This window comes from Rhinoraja longicauda, unplaced genomic scaffold (genome assembly GCF_053455715.1).
Source record: "Rhinoraja longicauda isolate Sanriku21f unplaced genomic scaffold, sRhiLon1.1 Scf000296, whole genome shotgun sequence".
Taxonomy (NCBI): domain Eukaryota; kingdom Metazoa; phylum Chordata; class Chondrichthyes; order Rajiformes; family Arhynchobatidae; genus Rhinoraja; species Rhinoraja longicauda.
In genome coordinates, this window is record NW_027601514.1 from 6445 (window position 1) to 24403 (window position 17959).

The 17959-nt window shown below is 47.5% G+C and overlaps 1 protein-coding gene across 1 annotated transcript in view; it reads right to left on the reverse strand.

Annotated features, from left to right (window-relative positions):
- Positions 1-490: 490 nt before the first annotated feature.
- Positions 491-17959, reverse strand: part of LOC144590758 (ribonuclease T2-like) — a 34947-nt gene continuing 17478 nt past the window's right edge. The window contains exons 5-10 of the mRNA XM_078395181.1: positions 16367-16425; positions 13610-13696; positions 11677-11710; positions 8481-8525; positions 3189-3221; positions 491-938 (exon numbers count right to left, since the gene is read on the reverse strand). Of these exons, the coding sequence (XP_078251307.1) occupies positions 906-938; positions 3189-3221; positions 8481-8525; positions 11677-11710; positions 13610-13696; positions 16367-16425 (291 nt within the window). The 3' untranslated portion in view covers positions 491-905. The remainder of the gene's footprint in view (positions 939-3188; positions 3222-8480; positions 8526-11676; positions 11711-13609; positions 13697-16366; positions 16426-17959) is intronic.

Below are 17959 nucleotides of genomic sequence, written 5' to 3' on the forward strand. Positions count from 1 at the left end.
GCCCAGGATGGGCTACCAGAGTGACCGATCACCCCGTGGGGCAGGGGATGTGGGAGGAGTGCCAGGGGAACCCACGGACACAGGAAGAGCATATAAACTGCACACGGATTAGAGCTGGCAGACAGCAGCACTAACTGCTGCTCCACTGTACCCTCTACTTGGTTTTCTTTCTTCCAGCCTGTTTCATCTGCTTTGCAGACTCATTTACTGAAGGCACCCAGCGGTCCTGAATCATTGTGGGTTTCCCTTCACCCTGCCAATCCAGCTCTGAGCCTGACCATTCAGTTTGGCTGCCCTGCCCCAGGAATCCAAGTCCTTCCTCTTGTATCAGTTGTGGGTCACACATTCACCTGCACCCCCTCCTGTCTCCATCCATGGCACCAGGAGAGGTCCAGACATACATAACCAATACAAGACAAGTTTTGAAATGATTTTTTATTGCTTAAAAGCCACAAAGCAAAGCATAGCTCGCATTTGCTGAACCCCTGGAGTTTCAATCTGTCTATAACACCACTTCTTTGCCTGTTTGTGTGGTGTCCTTCCTTTGCTTGTACATATGTTTCCTCTAGGTCTCTCCCCATAATAATTTTGAGAACATTGAAAGGTGCATGTCCATGTAGTGACGATATGTGATGTGAGCACAGGTCACAGCTGAGTCTCCAATAAAGAATATTACCTTCAGGTGATAACTGCAGTGAGAATTTAGCAGCTCGACAGGACTAACACATGAACACCTCCAACTTTCTCTCTTTCCCTCTTTCAACCTGCCTCTTTTTCCTGTTTATCCATCCACCAGAGTGTCTCTGGCAGTCTCTGTTCTTCCATCCCTTTCCATCCCCTGTCCCGCTGAGCATTTGCAGAATCGTAGCGTGCTGTGCAGTTGGTTGGCTGTGAGCTCTGTACGGTTACTTGAGATACAAACGTGCTTCAGTAATAATCTGCGGGCAAAAGAAAGTGGTGAAAACCTTTCTGGGAAAGGAGCTGGAGTGAGGGTGACCAACAGTCGGTGAAGGGTCACCCCTCACTCACTCACTGTGGAAACCCCCCATTAACTCAGAAACTATCACCCCAACCCACTGGCAGGCCCTTGTCCTTGTCAACCCAAACCCTACTACCTCTCCCCCCCCCCATTCACTGAAGACCACTGCCCCATCCACCCATTCATCCTCTGGGGCTCTGTCACTCCAGGTCTGTCCCTGCCAGAATAGATGGGAAAACCATGCTGCTAGGGGAAGTGAGCAGGTTAGGCAGCATCTGTGGAGGGAAGGCACAGTGGACGGGACTAAACTTGAAAGGCAGATGGGCGGGATTCAATGCGGGACTGAGGCAGGTGACAGGCTGGATGTCCATATGGGTGGTGATGAAATAAAGTTGGAGGACAGAATAGGCAGGATATATAAATTGGCTGCACGCATATAGCCTCACTGGGCAAACCATCCGTAATGTAATCTCAGGCTAGTGCCGTGACATTCTCCTTAATCAATAAAACAACTCACTCACCTCTTTTACCCTCTATCTCTCCTATACCATGCATACAGAGTCATACAGTGTGGAAACAGGCCCTTCGGCCCAACTTGCCCAAACCGACCAACATGTCCCATCTGCACTCGTCCCATCTGTCTGCTTTGGCCCATATCGCTCCAAACATATCCTATCCATGAATCTGTCTAAATGTTTATTAAACGTTGCGATAGTACCTGCCTCAATTACCTCCTCCGGCAGCTCGTTCCATACACCTGTCACCCTTTTTTGTGAATATAATACCCGTCAAATTCCTATTAAATCTTTTCCCCCTCACCTTAAACCTATGTCCTCTGGTTGTCGATTCCCCTATTATGGGCAAGAGACTGTGCATCTACCCAAACTGTTCCTCTCATGAGTTTCTACACCTCTATAAGATCACCCCTCATCGTCCTGCGCTCCAAGCTATAGTCATAGCCTATAGCTCAGGCCCTCGCGTCCTGGCAACATCCTCGTAAATCTTCTCTGCACTCTTTCCAGCTTGAGAACATCTTTCCTGTAACCTGGTGCCCAAAACTGAACACAGTACTATAAATACTCCTCGATCCAGCTGCTCTACAACACTCCCCAGATCCCTACCGTTCACCGTTTCACAACCATCTTTTAAAATAAGGCTGTAACGTAGCAAAATGTGGAAAAGATGATGGGGTCTGAATGCTTTCTGAATGCACTGCATGTCATTAAACTGGAAATAATCTAGAAATAATTTACCAGAATTTTTCATGGCTTGATGGCCTGAGTTAGAGAGAGTGATGTGTTTTGGGTGTTTAAAATCATGAGGAGAGTGAATAGAGTCTTTTATCCAGGATAGACAATCAAAAGTCAGAGGTCCTAGATTTAAGGAGAAAGGGGCAAGATGTAATAGGAACCTGAAGACCACTTTTTTCACTCAGAGGATGTTGGGTCATGGAATTAGGTGCCAGTGGAGATCATTCTTGCAGGAACTATAACAGCATTTAAAAGACTCTTGAACAGGCACATGGATACGAAAGGCGTTGAGGGATATGGGCCAAACACAGGCAAATGGAACTTGCTTATATGAGGCATTTTGGTCGGTGTGGACAGGTTAGGCCGAAGCAGCTGTATCCATGCTGTAAGAGATAGATTGTAGGAAATGTTTCCCAATGGTACATGTGTCTAGGGACAGAGGGTGTTGGTCTAAGGAGGATCCGAGGAAGACCTTTATCCATTCAGAGGGTGATTGGAATCTGGAATGATCTCCTTGAGGGGATGGGGAGGCAGAAATTTTCAGTGTTGAAGAAACATTTGCATGAGCTCCTGAATTACCAAGTGAGTAGGGTGCGGACCAAGTGGTTGGAGTTGGATACCTGATGGTCAGCATGGACACGATGGACTGAGGGTTCTGTGTTGCATGATGTGGCCATAACCCTTGCATTTCTCTTTGCCACTCTTTCTTCTCTTCTCTATTTCCCTCTCCTTCCTCCCGGTCTACCTATCTGCCTCCCTCACACTCTCCCCCCAAACTATCTCTCCCCTGTACCCCTCTCACCTCACTCTGCCTTCCAGTTCTCTGTTTCACTTCTCTCACTCACTTCCTGTTCCACCCATTGTCCTGTCACCAACATCACTTCTCCCCACTAGCGCTTAGTTGTGGACTCCTTCTCGGGATCGAGTGTTCGCTTTTATACTCAGGACTTGATACTCACTCGCTTTCCAGATGATTCTTTCCGGATTATTATCTGTGAACAGAGAGCGGAAAGATAAGGTTACCAGGTGCGGACGGACCTAAGTTAGGACATCAGGAGCAGAAATAAGGAGAGATTATCAACTATTGAACCGTGGAGAGGGAGAGCCAGGCACAGGGTGGGAACAAGTCCCACATCCCTCCCCCTCTGGAATTCCAGATTGGATTTGAGAATCGGTGAATGACAGGAGTCCACTCGGCCCATCAGGCTTGTTCCAGCTTGATGGTGGAGCTCCTTGCTGAGTCTCACTCCCCATTCCTCCCCACAGTCCAGACTTTCTCCAGTTCCCTTTGCCCATTGCTGTGAATCTACTGAGCTCCATTCAGGCAGCACATCCCAGATCACTGGAGTTCCTCGCCTGAAACTTCTCTGCTGTTGTCAATCCCCTTCCCCCCCCCCCCCCCGTATCTTCTGCTCTCCCTCTCTCCTGCCATCCTCCATCTATTCAATCTCTGAGAGGGCTTTCAGGGGCTTGATGAAGTCCTACCCTCAAGGCAGTGTGAAACTGGGCCAGAGGGGGTTAAAGATTGGGTAGCAGCATGGACCGGCAGCTGAGAGTGGGGGATAGTTGTATTTCAGACTGAAGGCAATGGAAACATCAAATTCATATCAAATCCAGTAAAAATTTGTGTTTCAATGAGATCACCTCTCATTCTTGGAACTAGAGTTTAGACCAAGTTTGTTCGTTCTCTCTACAGAGGAGCAGCCAGACCCCATCCCAACCCACCATTCAACCTGCTGAAGCAATGCTGCTCACCTTCCATTGAGGGTAATCTTTCCTCAGGCAGGTACAGCAGATCTGTACATATTCCAGGTGCTGTCTCACCAGTGCCCCATATAATTGGAGCAATCCTCTTAAAATAAAGCCCAACACACAACAAATAGCTCACTACCCTACATGTGAACTTTCAGTGGTTGGTGTGCAAGAACCCCATACTTGGACCTCTCCCAACACCAACACCTTTCAATTTCCCACCATTTAAAATTCTCCAACTTTCTCCACATTATTTTCCATCCGCCATGTTCTGCCCGATGTCTCTGCATAATCCTGGCTTGGTATCGTCAGCTACCTTGGATACATCATGCAGTGAGCTGGTGCAGGATCCTGACCCCAAACAGGCACCATCCCTCTGCCTCCACTGATGCTGAGTTCCTCCAGCAGTTTGTGTTTTGCTTGGACATATCCAACCTGATCTTCTAATACAATTCAGGGATATCAATTGTGAGCAGCTGGGCCCAGCATTAATCCAGCATCATTCCTGGTCACAGCCACCCAGCCCAAAAAATGACCCATTTTATCCTACTCCATCTTCTCTCAGTTGACCAAGTCCTGGCTCGTATATTTTCCTCATGGCCGAGCATGTAAATTTTGTTTAATAACCTCCTATACTCCACTTTATTAAAGGCCTCTGAGTCCAAATACATATCAACTGGGTCCTCTTTTTCATTCCTGCCTGTTGCAACTTCGAAAGACATTAAGGTTTCAGGTTGGGACACTTCTTTGGACTGATTTTGGGGGTGGGGGGGGGGGGGGGTGGGAAGGAAGTTGGATGAGAGGAGGGGCAGGACAAAGCCTATGAGTCACGGGTGGATTCAGACGAATGTTTTTTGATCAGCAAATGGTTGAACAAAGTCCAGAGGGTGAGTTGAAAATTGTGAAGCTAGAGGAAGGAATGTAGTTGGAAGGAAATGGGTGAGAGAGAAATGGTTATGAGTCCAGGTGTAGCACAGGGAAGAGAGATGGACTGGGGGGAAGGAAGGGGGGAAGAAGGTGGGGGAGTTTGGTAAGTTACCCAAATTGGAGAATTAAATGTCCATATTATTAGGTTGTAAGTGACCCGTGGAATTTGAGGCACTGTTCCTCTAGTTTGTGTCTGGCCTCACTCTGGCAATGGAGGAAGCACAGGACAGAAAAGTCAGTGTTGGAATGGGAAGGGGGGTTAATGTGGTTAATAACTGGGAAATCCAGTCATCTTTGGTGGGTCGAGCTCAAGTGTCCGGCAAAACAGTCGCTGAATCTATGCTTTGTGTCACCGATATAATAAAGGCCACATCCGGAACACCTGGAACATCTGGAAGGTTAGATCACATGTGATCTAAGGAGAGATAGCTGGATGGATAGAAAATTGGCTTCATGGAAGGAAGCTGAGGCTGATGGTGGAAGGTTTCTTTTCGGACTCGAGGCCTGTGACTGGTGGTGTGCCTCAGGGTTTGGTGGTGGGCCCATTGCTGTTTGTCATCTATATCATTGATTTGGATGAGAATGTACATGATTAGCAAGTTTGCAGATAACACAAAAGTGGGTGGTATTGTAGATAGTTAAGATGGAGCTTAACTACAGCGCCTTCGAGAGCGAGTTGGCAAGCTCGCACCTGTGCCGACGTCCCGACATGGTACATTCCGCCTTTTCATGCCATCGGCCCTCCGGGACTGCACCCATGTGTTCCTGCGCCGTGACGCCCACCGGACGCCGCTCCAGAGGCCTTATGAGGGCCCGTACCGGGTGCTGGAGCACGGACAGACAACCTTTGTCTTGGACATGGGGGGCCGGCCGGAGGCCATGTCAATTGACCGCTTGAAGCCGGCCCACTTGGACATCGACCAACGGGTTGCCCAGCCTCGGTCACGAGGTTGCCCCTCTTTGCGGGTCCCACCACCTGTCCCTCCAACTTTGCCTCCGCCGGCCCCTCTGTTGGCCGATTTTCGTATGCGGTCCGGTCGGGTAGTGCGACCACCAGTGCGTTTCGTGCCTCCGGTTCTAGGGGGGGGGGGGTCCTGTGGCGGCTCCCAAGGGTCTGGCCATACCACTACCGACCCCTCGGCACGGGAATGGACCGGTTCAGGGGGGCGGCCCTTTGCTACGGTTATAAAGGACGAGGTTTTGGGCGCGATTTCACTCTGGCAGACTTGACCGGTCTAGCAAACGTAATAAAATCAAACCTCCCGAAATACCCGGCTCCTTGCCTTTATTTCGGGCCTTTCTCGACGCGCCACAGTTGTCAATAATTGCAGCAGGATCTTGATCGGTTGGCCAGGAGGGCTGAGGAATGGTTGATGGAATTCAATACAGAGAAATGTGAGGTGTTGCATTTTGGGAAGACTAAAATGGGCAGGATCTACACAGTCAACGGTAAGTCTCTGGGGAGAGTTGTAGAGAAGGAAGATCTAGGAGTGCAGGTACATAATTTGTTGAAAGTGGCAACACAAGTAGATAAGTGGTCAAAAAGGTTTTTGGCACACTGGCCTTCATCTGTCAGAGTATTAAGTATAGAAGTTGGGAAGTCCTGTTGCATTTATATCAGACATTGATTAGGTATTAGGCAAGATGGTGTCAAGCTGGAAAGGGTGCAGAGAAGATTTACAAGAATCTTGCCAGGATTCAAGGGCCTGAGATTTATGAGTCGTAATTATATGGAGGTTGAGCAAGCTAGGACTCTATTCATTGGAGCGCAGGAGGATGAGGGGTGATCTTATAGAGGTGTACAAAATCATGAGAGGAATAGATTGGGTAGACATACTGAGCCTCTTGCCCAGTGTAGGGGAATCAAGAACCAGAGGACATAGTTTTAAGGTGAGGGGGGGGAAATTTAATAGGAACCTAGGGGTAACTTTCACACAGGTTGTGGATGTATGGAATGAGCTGCCGGAGGTAGTAGAGGCAGGTAGTATCACAATGTTTAAGAAACATTTGGACAGGTGCATGGATAGGACAGGTTTAGAGAGATATGGGCCAAACATAGGCAGGTGGGGCCAGTGTAGATGGGACATGTTGGTTGGTGTGGGCAAGTTGGGCCGAAGGGCCTGTTTCCGCACGGTATGACTATCCTCCTGTCGCCCTCAGTTCTCTCTCCAACGCCATTCTTGCGAAGTACATTAATGACTTGGATGAAGGGATTAAAAGTACCATTAGCAAATTTGCAGATGATACAAAGCTGGGTGGCAGTGTGAACTGTGAGGAAGATGCTATGAGGATGCAGGGTGATTTGGACAGGTTGTGTGAGTGGGCGGATGCATGGCAGATGCAGTTTAAGGTGGATAAATGTGAGGTTATCCACTTTGGTGGAAAGAACAGGAAGGCAGATTATTGTCTGAATGGTGTCAAGTTAGGAAATGGGGAAGTACAAAGAGATCTGGGTGTCCTTGGTCATCAGTCACTTAAAGTTAGCATGCAGGTACAGCAGGCAGTGAAGAAAGCTAATGGCATGTTGGCCTTTATGACAAGAGGAGTTGAGTATAGGAGCAAAGAGGTCCTTCTGCAGTTGTACAGGGCCCTAGTGAGACCACACCTGGAGTACTGTGTGGAATTTTGGTCTCCAAATTTGAGGAAGGACATTCTTGCTATTGAGGGCGTGCAGCAAAGATTCACTAGGTAAATTCCGAAACGGTGGGACTATCGTATGTTGAAAGACTGGAGCGACTAGGCCTGTATACGCTGGAATTTAGGATGAGAGGCGGTCTTATTGAAACATATATTATTAAAGGATTAGACACATTAGAGGCAGAAAACATGTTCCCAATGTTGGGGGAGTCCAGAACCAGGGGCCACAGTTTAAGAACAAGGGGTAAGCCATTTAGAACGGATATGAGGAAATACTTTTTCATTCAGAGAGTTGTAAATCTGTGGAATTCTCTGCCTCGGAAGGCAGTGGAGGACAATTCTCTGGCTGCTTTCAAGATAGCGGAGTCAGGGGGTATGAGGAGAAGGCAGGAACGGGGTACTGATTGTGAATGATCAGCCATGATCACATTGAATGGCAGTGCTGGCTCAAAGGGCCGAATGGCCTACTCCTGCACCTATTGTCTATTGTCTAAATCTGTTGTAATTTTAAGGGGTTGCAGCTCAGGGTGAACTTGTTGTGGTACATTTGGACCAGAGTGATTTTGTCCTGAGGAGAGATTAAGCAGAATGGGCCTGTCCTCTCGAGTGGAAAATAATGAGTAATAACCTCGTGATGATTTGCATATCCATTATAGGCTTTGGGAGGGGATTTATTGTAATGTTGGTTCCTCTAGTTGAGAAGTGTAGAAGTAGGGGGTTGTTGGGATTGCAAGTTGGGACAGGCTGTTGAGCACTGAGATAAGAAAAAAATCCCCATCCTCATAGGTGGCGATTCTGTAGATTTCATCACACAGGGGTGTGGGAGCTCAGCCACTGAGGGCATTCACAACAGAGATTACTAGATTTCTGGATATCAAGGGGAACATGGATTATGGGCTGGTTGTGAGCTTTTTCCATCAGGACCTGATACTTACACATCTCTTCACAGATGGTAGATTTGTGAAGCATGCTTTGGCTTTCTGTGAACAAAGGAAAGTGGAGGTTACCAGGAGTGGACTGACCAGCTATGATCCTTCAGACAGAAAAGACGATGACAAACTAATGAAACGCGGAGAGGGAAGTGCTCCGAGCACATTACATCAGCACGTATTACTGGATGACGGATTGGCTGGAAATCTAAATAAAATAGAAAACAATAAATAACCTCAGCAAGTCAGGTAACGTTTATAGGGGAAAGAAACAGATGTAACATTTCAGGTTCAACATCCCACTACAGTATCAGCAAAGGAAAAGCACAAAAGGTAATTGAAGTTGCAGAAACATCCTGAAAAGGTCAGGAAAAAGGAGGCTTGGATCAGGTCCAGGTGGCTGGGACAAAGCGTATCCCTGGAGAATGTAGCGGACTGGAGGGCATATTTATAGTAATGGAATCACACAGCACAGAAACAGGCCCATAGGCACAACCTGCCCATGCTGACCAATATGCCCCATCTATATTAGACAGTAGATAATAGGTGCAGGAGTAGGCCATTCGGCCCTTCGAGCCAGCACCGCCATTCAATGTGATCATGGCTGATCATTCTCAATCGGTACCCCGTTCCTGCCTTCTCCCCACACCCCCAGACTCCGCTATCCTTAAGAGCTCTATCTAGCTCTCTCTTGAATGCATTCAGAGAATTGGCTTCCACTGCCTTCTGAGGCAGAGAATTCCACAGATTTACAACTCTCTGACTGAAAAAGTTTTTCCTCATCTCCATTCTAAATGGCCTACCCCTTATTCTTAAACTGGCCTCTGGTTCTGGACTACCCCAACATTGGGAACATGTTTCCTGCCTCTAAGGTGTCCAACCCCTTAATAATCTTATATGTTTTGATAAGATCCCCTCTCATCCTTCTGAATTCCGGTGTATACAAGCCTAGCCACTCCAGTCTTTCAACATATGATAGTCCCACCATTCCGGGAATTAACCTAGCAAACCTACGCTGCATGCCCTCAATAGCAAGAATATCCTTCCTCAAATTTGGAGACCAAAACTGCACACAGTACTCCAGGTGCGGTCTCACTTGGGCCCTGTACAACTGCAGAAGGACCTCTTTGCTCCTATACTCAACTCCTCTTGTTATGAAGGCCAACATTCCATTGGCTTTCTTCACTGCCTGCTGCACCTGCATGCTTCCTTTCAGTGACTGATGCACTAGGACACCCAGATCTTGTTGTACGTCACCTTTTCCTAACTTGACACCATTCGGATAATAATCTGCCTTCCTATTCTTGCCACCAAAGTGGATAACCTCACACATATCCACATTAAACTGCATCTGCCATGCATCCGCCCACTCACACAACCTGTCCAAGTCACCCTGCAACCTCATAACATCTTCCTCACAGTTCACACTACCACCCAGCTTTGTATCATCTGCAAATTTGCTAATGGTACTTTTAATCCCTTCATCCAAGTCATTAATGTATATATTAAATAGCTGCGGTCCCAGCACCGAGCCTTGCGGTACCCCACTAGTCACTGCCTGCTATTCTGAAAGGGACCCATTTATCCCCACTCCTTGCTTTCTGTCTGCCAACCAATTTTCCATCCATGTCAGTACCCTACCCCCAAAACCATGTGCTCTAATTTTGCCCACTAATCTCCTATGTGGGACCTTGTCGAACGCTTTCTGAAAGTCTCCACATCCACCGGTTCTCCCCTGTCAATTTTCCTAGTTACATCCTCAAAAAATTCCAGAAGATTAGTCAAGCATGATTTCCCCTTCGTAAATCCATGCTGACTCGGAACGATCCTGTTACTGCTATCCAAATGCTCCGCAATTTCATCTTTTATAATTGACTCCAGCATCTTCCCCACCACTGATGTCAGACTAACTGGTTTATAATTTCCTGTTTTCTCTCTCCCTCCTTTCTTAAAAGTGGGATAACATTAGCTACCCTCCAATCCACAGGAACTTATCCTGAATCTATAGAACATTGGAAAAGGATCACCAATGCGTCCACAATTTCAAGAGCCACCTCCTTAAGTATCCTGGGATGCAGACCATCAGGCTCAGGGGATTTATCAGCTTTCAGTCCCATCAGTCTACCCAACACCATTTTCTACCTAATGTTCCTTCAGTTCCTCTGTCACCCTAGGATCTCTGGCCACTAGAACATCTAGGAGATTGTTTGATTGTTATACTAGTCCCACCTACTTGCACTTGGCCCATATCCCTCCTTCATTATCCATGTACCCATCCATATACCCAACATTCCATTTACCCACCACCCTCTGTGTGAAAAAGTTGCCCCTTAGGTTCCTATTAAATCTTTCCCCTATCACCCTAATCCTATGGCTTCTGATTCTTGATTTCCCTACTCTGGGTAAAAGACCTTATCTATTCCACTCATGATCTTATACTCACTCCTCTGTAAGTTCATTCCTCATCCTCCTGCATTCCAGGGAATAAAGTCCTAGACTGCCCAATCACTCCCTGTAGCTCAGGCCCTCAAGTCCTGGCACGGCACGGTAGCGCAGCGGTAGAGTTGCTGCTTTACAGCGAATGCAGCGCCGGAGACTCAGGTTCGATCCTGACTACGGGTGCTGTACTGTAAGGAGTTTGTACGTTCTCCCCGTGACCTGCGTGGGTTTTCTCCGAGATCTTCGGTTTCCTCCCACACTCCAAAGATGTACAGGTATGTAGGTTAATTGGCTGGGTAAATGTAAAAATTGTCCCTAGTGGGTGTAGGATAGTGTTAATGTACGGGGATCGCTGGGCGGCACGGACTTGGAGGCCGAAAAGGCCTGTTTCCGGCTGTATATATATGATATGATATATGATATGATAACATCCTTGTAAATGATGTTCGTAAAGGAAAACTAAAGGGCAAAAAAGAAGGCCTGGCAGACCTCTGGCAGATAAGATGCAAGAGACTCCAATGAGTTTTTGTAACATTTTATGCGTGGGTGGGGGTGGGACACACGACATGGGGGGGAGGAGATATGACACGGGGGGGGGGGGGGGAGATATGACACGGGGGGGGGGGGGGGGGGAGATATGACACGGGGGGGGTGGAATACGGAAGAGACGGCGCCGAGGACTCCTGTACATTGGTAACATTAGGTCCCTGTCTAACAACACAAACACCTTGCAACAAAGAACCATTAATTGAGCATTACATACCTTTGGTATTACGTTTGCACAACTTTCCACACGTCTGCAACAAAAACAAATAAGTTTTGTTTCCGCTGCACATCAACATTCATCGCTCATAAGTAAATACAAATTCTTGTATCCCTTCCTCCCCCTCACCAACATACCGTCCCCACATTCCTCACCCTCTCTGCTTAATCCCCATTAACCCATGTGCTCCCTCTCAGTATTCCCACCTCTCCACACACTCTCCCTCTCTGGCACACAATCACATTGGAGAGTAGCAACGATTTGTGAACAAAAACTGATCTGTGTTCCTGTTGCATTGTACAGCTCTCTGCCCATCTACAAGAGTTCACAACCCAATGGTATGAACATTGAATTCACCAATATCAAGTAATACCCCCATGCCCTCTCTCGTTTCCGTTCCCCCCTCCTACACCCGGTGCAGCCCATTTATTTCACTATCTCCCATCTGCCCCTTCACACCCCACCATTTTCCTTCCTCAGTGTGCTCATCTCCCATCCCCAGATCCCTCATTTCTCTTTTATTCCCCCCTCTTCCCCCCCCACACACAATACTGCACACAATACTCCAAATGTGCCCTGACCATAGTTTATAAAGCTGCAACATGATCACCTGATTCTAAAACCCACATCTGACTAATGAAGGTAAGCAAGCTGTCTGCCTTCTTTACCTCCCTATCCATGTTGTGCTTCCACTTTCAGTGAACTATAGACTTGCTCCTCATGATTTCCTCTGCAGATAATGCTATGGAGGGTTTAATTTATAAGGACCAGACTCGAGCAGAGGGCAAAGCTTTAAAGTGAGAGTGGCAAAGTTTAAAGGAGAGTGGTGGGTGCCTGGAACACACTGCTGAGGGTGGTGGTGGAGGCAGATACAATAGTGACATTTGAGGCCTTTAAATAAGTACATGGATATGCAGGGAATGGAGGGATGTGGATCATGTGCAGGTGGAGGAGATTAGTTTATCTTGGCATCATGAACAGCACTGACATTGTGGGCCAAAGGGCCTGTTCCTGTGCTGCATTGTACTGATAGGCCTGGAACAATGCAGGGTGTAACACAGGGAACTTCGATCATGTGGATGATCACAGTCTTTTCCCAAGGGCGGGAGAGTGTCAAACTAGATTTTCGATGAGAGGGGAAAGATTTAAAAGAGATCTGAGGGTGGTGGGAGTATGAAATGAGCTGCCAGAAGAGGTGGGAGGAGCGAGTACAATAACAATATTTCAAAGTTATACGGACAGGTACATGGATTGGAAAGGTTTAGAGGAGTATGGGCCAAACGCAACCTAATGGGTGTGGCTCGAGGTGAACACTTTGGTTAGCATGGAAGAGGTGCTGAAGGCCCTGTTTCCATGCTGCATAGCACTCTGTCTCTTTGATCTATATTCTGCCTCTCCCTCTACCCATCCATCTCTTTCTCCCTGCCTGTATAGCTCTCCATCTCTTCACATCTGTCCTCCTCCCCTCTTTTCACACATCTATCTGTAACTATCTATCTATCTTCCTGTGTCTGCCTGTTTCCCACATCTGTTTGTTTTGTCAGGCATCTGTGCATCTCCCCCTTCTCTCTCTCCCTCGCTGCATCCTTTATCTCCCACTCTCTCTCTGCCACTCACACACTGTTGCTCTCTCCTTGAACTCTCCATCTTTTCCATCCCATCTCTTTGTGCTCTGTCCTCAATCCCCTCTCCTTCTCATTGTCCCCCCCTCTGTCACTCTTACTCTCTCCATCACTTCTCCCTCAGACTCTCTCTCTGTCCGTCCTCCTCCTCTCCCTCCTTCCATCTCTCTCTCTCTCCATCTCCCTGCCTCTGTCTATCTTCTTCCATATATTTGTCTCTCTGCCACCCTTCCTCATTTTGTCTCTCTCTCCTCCCGTGGATGGTGGTGGTGGGGCTGTATGTCAGTGAGATACACACATCAGGTCCTCACCTGTAGTAGTTCAGACCTTTCTCAAAGTACTCACGCACTGTTAATGTCTGAGTAGCAGGCTTACCGTGTGCCTCCCATTCATGGGACCTGTGGAAAGAGATTAGGAACAGCAATGTTTCAATATGAAGAGTTTTCAACAGTGCAGAGCTGAAAGATGGATTGAAGGAGAAACAGAAACTGTCTTTGAATGATATTGGTGGTGAGACCACACTTGGACTATTGTGCAAAGTTCCAGTCACCCAACTACAGGAATTATTCCAACTAAATATATAGGAATAATTTCAACGATGGGAACCCCGTCATTAAGTTGGAAAGGGTACAGAAGAGATTCATGAGGATGTAACAGGGACAGGAGGGATTGAATGATATGGAGGGACTGGACAGGCTGAGGCTGTTTTCACTGGAGCGAAGAAGGCAATAAAGTGACTGCTTTCCCAGGGTTGGGGTGTCTAAAACATGAGGGCATAGGTTTAAGGTGAAAGGGGAAAGATTTAAAGGGGACCTAAGGGGCAATCTTTTCCACACAGACGGTGCTACATTTACGGAATAAGCTGACAGAGGTCATGTAGAGATGGATTTAAAAGACATTTGGACAGGCATATGGATAGAAATGTTTAGAGGAAGTTAAAAACAAGTTGGTGGAGGAACTTAGCAGACCAGACAGTATCTGCAGGGAGAAAATGGACTGATGACTTTTCAGATCAGGACCTTTCTCCAGTCTGAAGACCAGGAACCAAAACATTATTTGTCCAGTTGGAAGGGGAGGGGTAGGGGTAGGGGTGGGGGTGGGGAGAGTGGGTGATGTCCATGGTGGGGGTGGGGGTGGGGAGAGTGGGTGATGAAGGAGAATGTCCATGGGAGGGGAGCGATGATGGGGGAGAATGTCCATAGGAGGGGTGGGGGCAGGGAGGGTGGGTGATGAGGGAGAGTGTCCGTGGGTGGGGAGGGGGTGGAGAGAGTGAGTGTTGGGGGAGAGTGTCAGTGGGAGGGGAGGGGTGATGGGGGAGAATGTCCACAGGAGGGGTGGGGTTGGGGAGAGTAGGTGATGAGGCTCAGTGTCCATGGATGGGGAGAGTGGGTGATGGGGGAGAGTGTCCGTGGGAGGGGTGTAGAGAGTGGGTGGTGTGAGTGTCCGTTGAAGGGTGGGAAGGGGGTGGGGAGAGTGGGTGATGGGGCAGAGTGTCCATAGGAGGGGTGGGGATGGGGAGAGTGGGTGATGGGGGAGAGTGGGTGATGGGGGAGAGTGGTGGGGAGAGTGGGTGATGGGGCAGAATGGGTGATGGGGCAGAATGGTGGGGAGAGTGTCCGTGGGAGGGGATCCAGTGGGTTGGAGATTTGACTCATATGAAGGTACAGCACAGCAGTCAGTTATTTGGCTTACTGAGTCTGCACTGACCACCAAGCACCCATTTTATGATCAATTGCCCCATAGATTCTCCCCCTTAATTTATAGCAGCCAATTAACGTAGCCCTCACACATCTTTTGAATGTGGGAAGAATCCAGAGCACCCTTGGGAAGCCCACAGAATAACAGGGAGAATGTACAAACACAGGCAGAGGCAGATATCAGGATTGAACCAGGGGTTACTGGAGCCGTGTGGTGGTAGCTTTACTAGTTGTACCACTGTGCCACCTAAACCATTGAACAGACAAACTTTGGTGTTCAAACCCAAGGATTGCAGGTGTGCAGTACACAAGGTTGCCAGCACAGGTGTGCACAATATTTCCCTTCATTTGTCAGGCACTAAATAAGAACAGTGTTACAACTTTATCTATTGGTCAGGCCACACCTGGTGTACTGTATAATTCTGATCTAGGATTAGGCACCTGAATTATGAGGAACGACTGGATAGACAGCGTTAGCTTTCCCGGGAGTTGAGGAGGCTGAAGGGGACCCGGTGGACATGCACAAAGGTATGAGAGTAAGAGACAGAGCAGATAGTAGGAAACTAGATGGCTCACTTTTAGGAGAAGTGGGAAAAGATTTAGAGATCTGAAAATAACTTTTTCAAGAGAGGGTAGTTGCTCGAGGCAGTGGAAGCAGTGACTCTCACAACATTTAGAAGTTAGAAGAGGATTGATGAGGGCAGTGTGGCCTGCTAAATTCAGCAAGGCCTTTGACAAGGTATCGCATTGTAAGCTCGGCTGGAAGGTTAGATCACATGGGATCCACGGCAAACTAGCCAATTGGTGAGAAAATTGGTTTGATGGCAAGAGCCAGAGGGTATAGTAAAGAGTTGTTATTCAGATTGGAGATCAGAAACCAGTGGTGTGCCACAGGGATCGATGCTGGGTCACTATTGTGGAATGACCGAATGGCCTAATTCTGCTCCAATCACTTATGACCTTGTCATGGCCCAGCTAATGTCCACATAGACAACGATCTTTAACCTCAATCAATCCTCTTGGTCACCTCTTTAAAAAACTGTCTGCTTTGTGAGATATGATTCCTTATGATTATCCCTGATCAGTCTTTATCTATCAACTGCTGGTAAATGATGTCCCTCAGAATCACCTGCAGTTACGTACCCACTACTGATGCAGGCTCACTCACCAGTGGTGCCCTGGCTTGTCCTTGGTGCCCTTAAATAACTGTACATTAGCCACCCTCCAGTCTACTGGAACTTCACCTGTGCCTAAAGATGATGGTAATATCTGTGCAAGGGCTCCACAATTTCTACCCTAGCTTTTCACAAGGTGCAAGTATACATTTGGTCAACCCCTGGGGATTTATCCACCTTAGGTACAAACCATTACCAAAGAGTGTCTTTGCCAGACAGTTCGGGCCAAACCTTGTCCAAATCAGGCTGTAAAGACTGAAAATAAACAAATTAACATTTTGTGTCAGGACAAGAGTGAAATAAAAACTGAAAATACAAGAAAGAGAACATCACATACCCTACACAGCGATAGCAGCTGGATTGCAATCAAGTTGAACAGCTATATGAAAACAGATGCAGGTATCTGGGAATAGGGTGGGATCTAATCCAGGGATTTGGGGGTTTGTAAATAAACAGATACTCAGGAATTACAGGTTGGAATCCAAGTGAGGATTTCCACATAATCTAACAGAAACCCAAAAGTTATGTGTAGACTTGAATATTGAGTCGTAGATTTATAGTTATAGAGTCATAGAGTGGTACAGTGTGGAAACAGGCTCTTCGGCCAAACTCGCCCATACCGGCCAACAGTGGCCCAGCTACCCTAGTCCCACTTGCTTGGTCCATAATACTCCAAACCTGCCCTATCCATGTACTTGTCCAACTGTTTCTTAAACGATGGGATAGTCCCAGCCTCAACTACCTCCTCTGGCAGCTTGTTCCATACACCCACTACCCTCTGTGTGAAAAAGTTACCACTCGGATTCCGATTAAATCTTTTCCCCTTCACCTTGAACCTATGTCCTCTGGTCCTTGAATCCCCTACTCTGGGTAAAGGACTCTGTGCATCTACCCGATCTATTCCTCTCATGATTTTATACACCTCTATAAGATCTCCCCTCATCCTCCTACGCTCCATGAAATAGAGACCCAGCCTAGTCAACCTCTCCCTATAGCTCACACCCTCTAGTCGTGGCAACATCCTTGTAAATCTTTTCTAAACCCTTTCAAGCTTGACAATATCTTTCCTATAACATGGTGACCAGAACTGAACACAATATTCTAAATGCGGTCTCACCAACGTCTTATAAAATTGTAACATGACCTTCCAACTTCTATACTCAATACTCTGACTGATGAAGGCCAAAGTGCCAAAAGCCTTTTTGATTACCTTATCTACCTGCGACGTGACCTTCAAGGAACCATGCACTTGTACTCCTAGATCCCTCTGCTCTGCAACACTACACAGAGGCCTACCATTTTACTGTGTAGGTTCTACCCTTGTTCGACGTCCCAAAATACAACACCTCACACTTCTCTGCATTAAATTCCATCAACCATTCCTCCGCCCACCTTGCCAATCGATCCAGATCCTGCTGCAATTGTTCACAACCATCTTCACTATCTGCAAAACCACTAACTTTGGTGTCATCAGCAAATTTGATAATCTTGCCCTGTATGTTCTCATCCATTGATGTAGATGGGAAACAGTAATGGGCCCAGCACCAAACCCTGAGGCACACCACTAGTCACAGGCCTCCATTCTGAGAAGCCACCTTCCACCATCACCCTCTGCCTCCTTCCATGGAGCCAATTAGCTATCCTTTCAGCTATCTCTCCTTGGATCCCATGAGATCTAATCTTCCAGAGCAGCCTACCATGTGGAACCTTGTCGAACACCGTACTGAAGTCCATTAACACAACTTCTACAGCTCTGCCCTCATCAACATTTTTGCTCACGTCTTCAAAA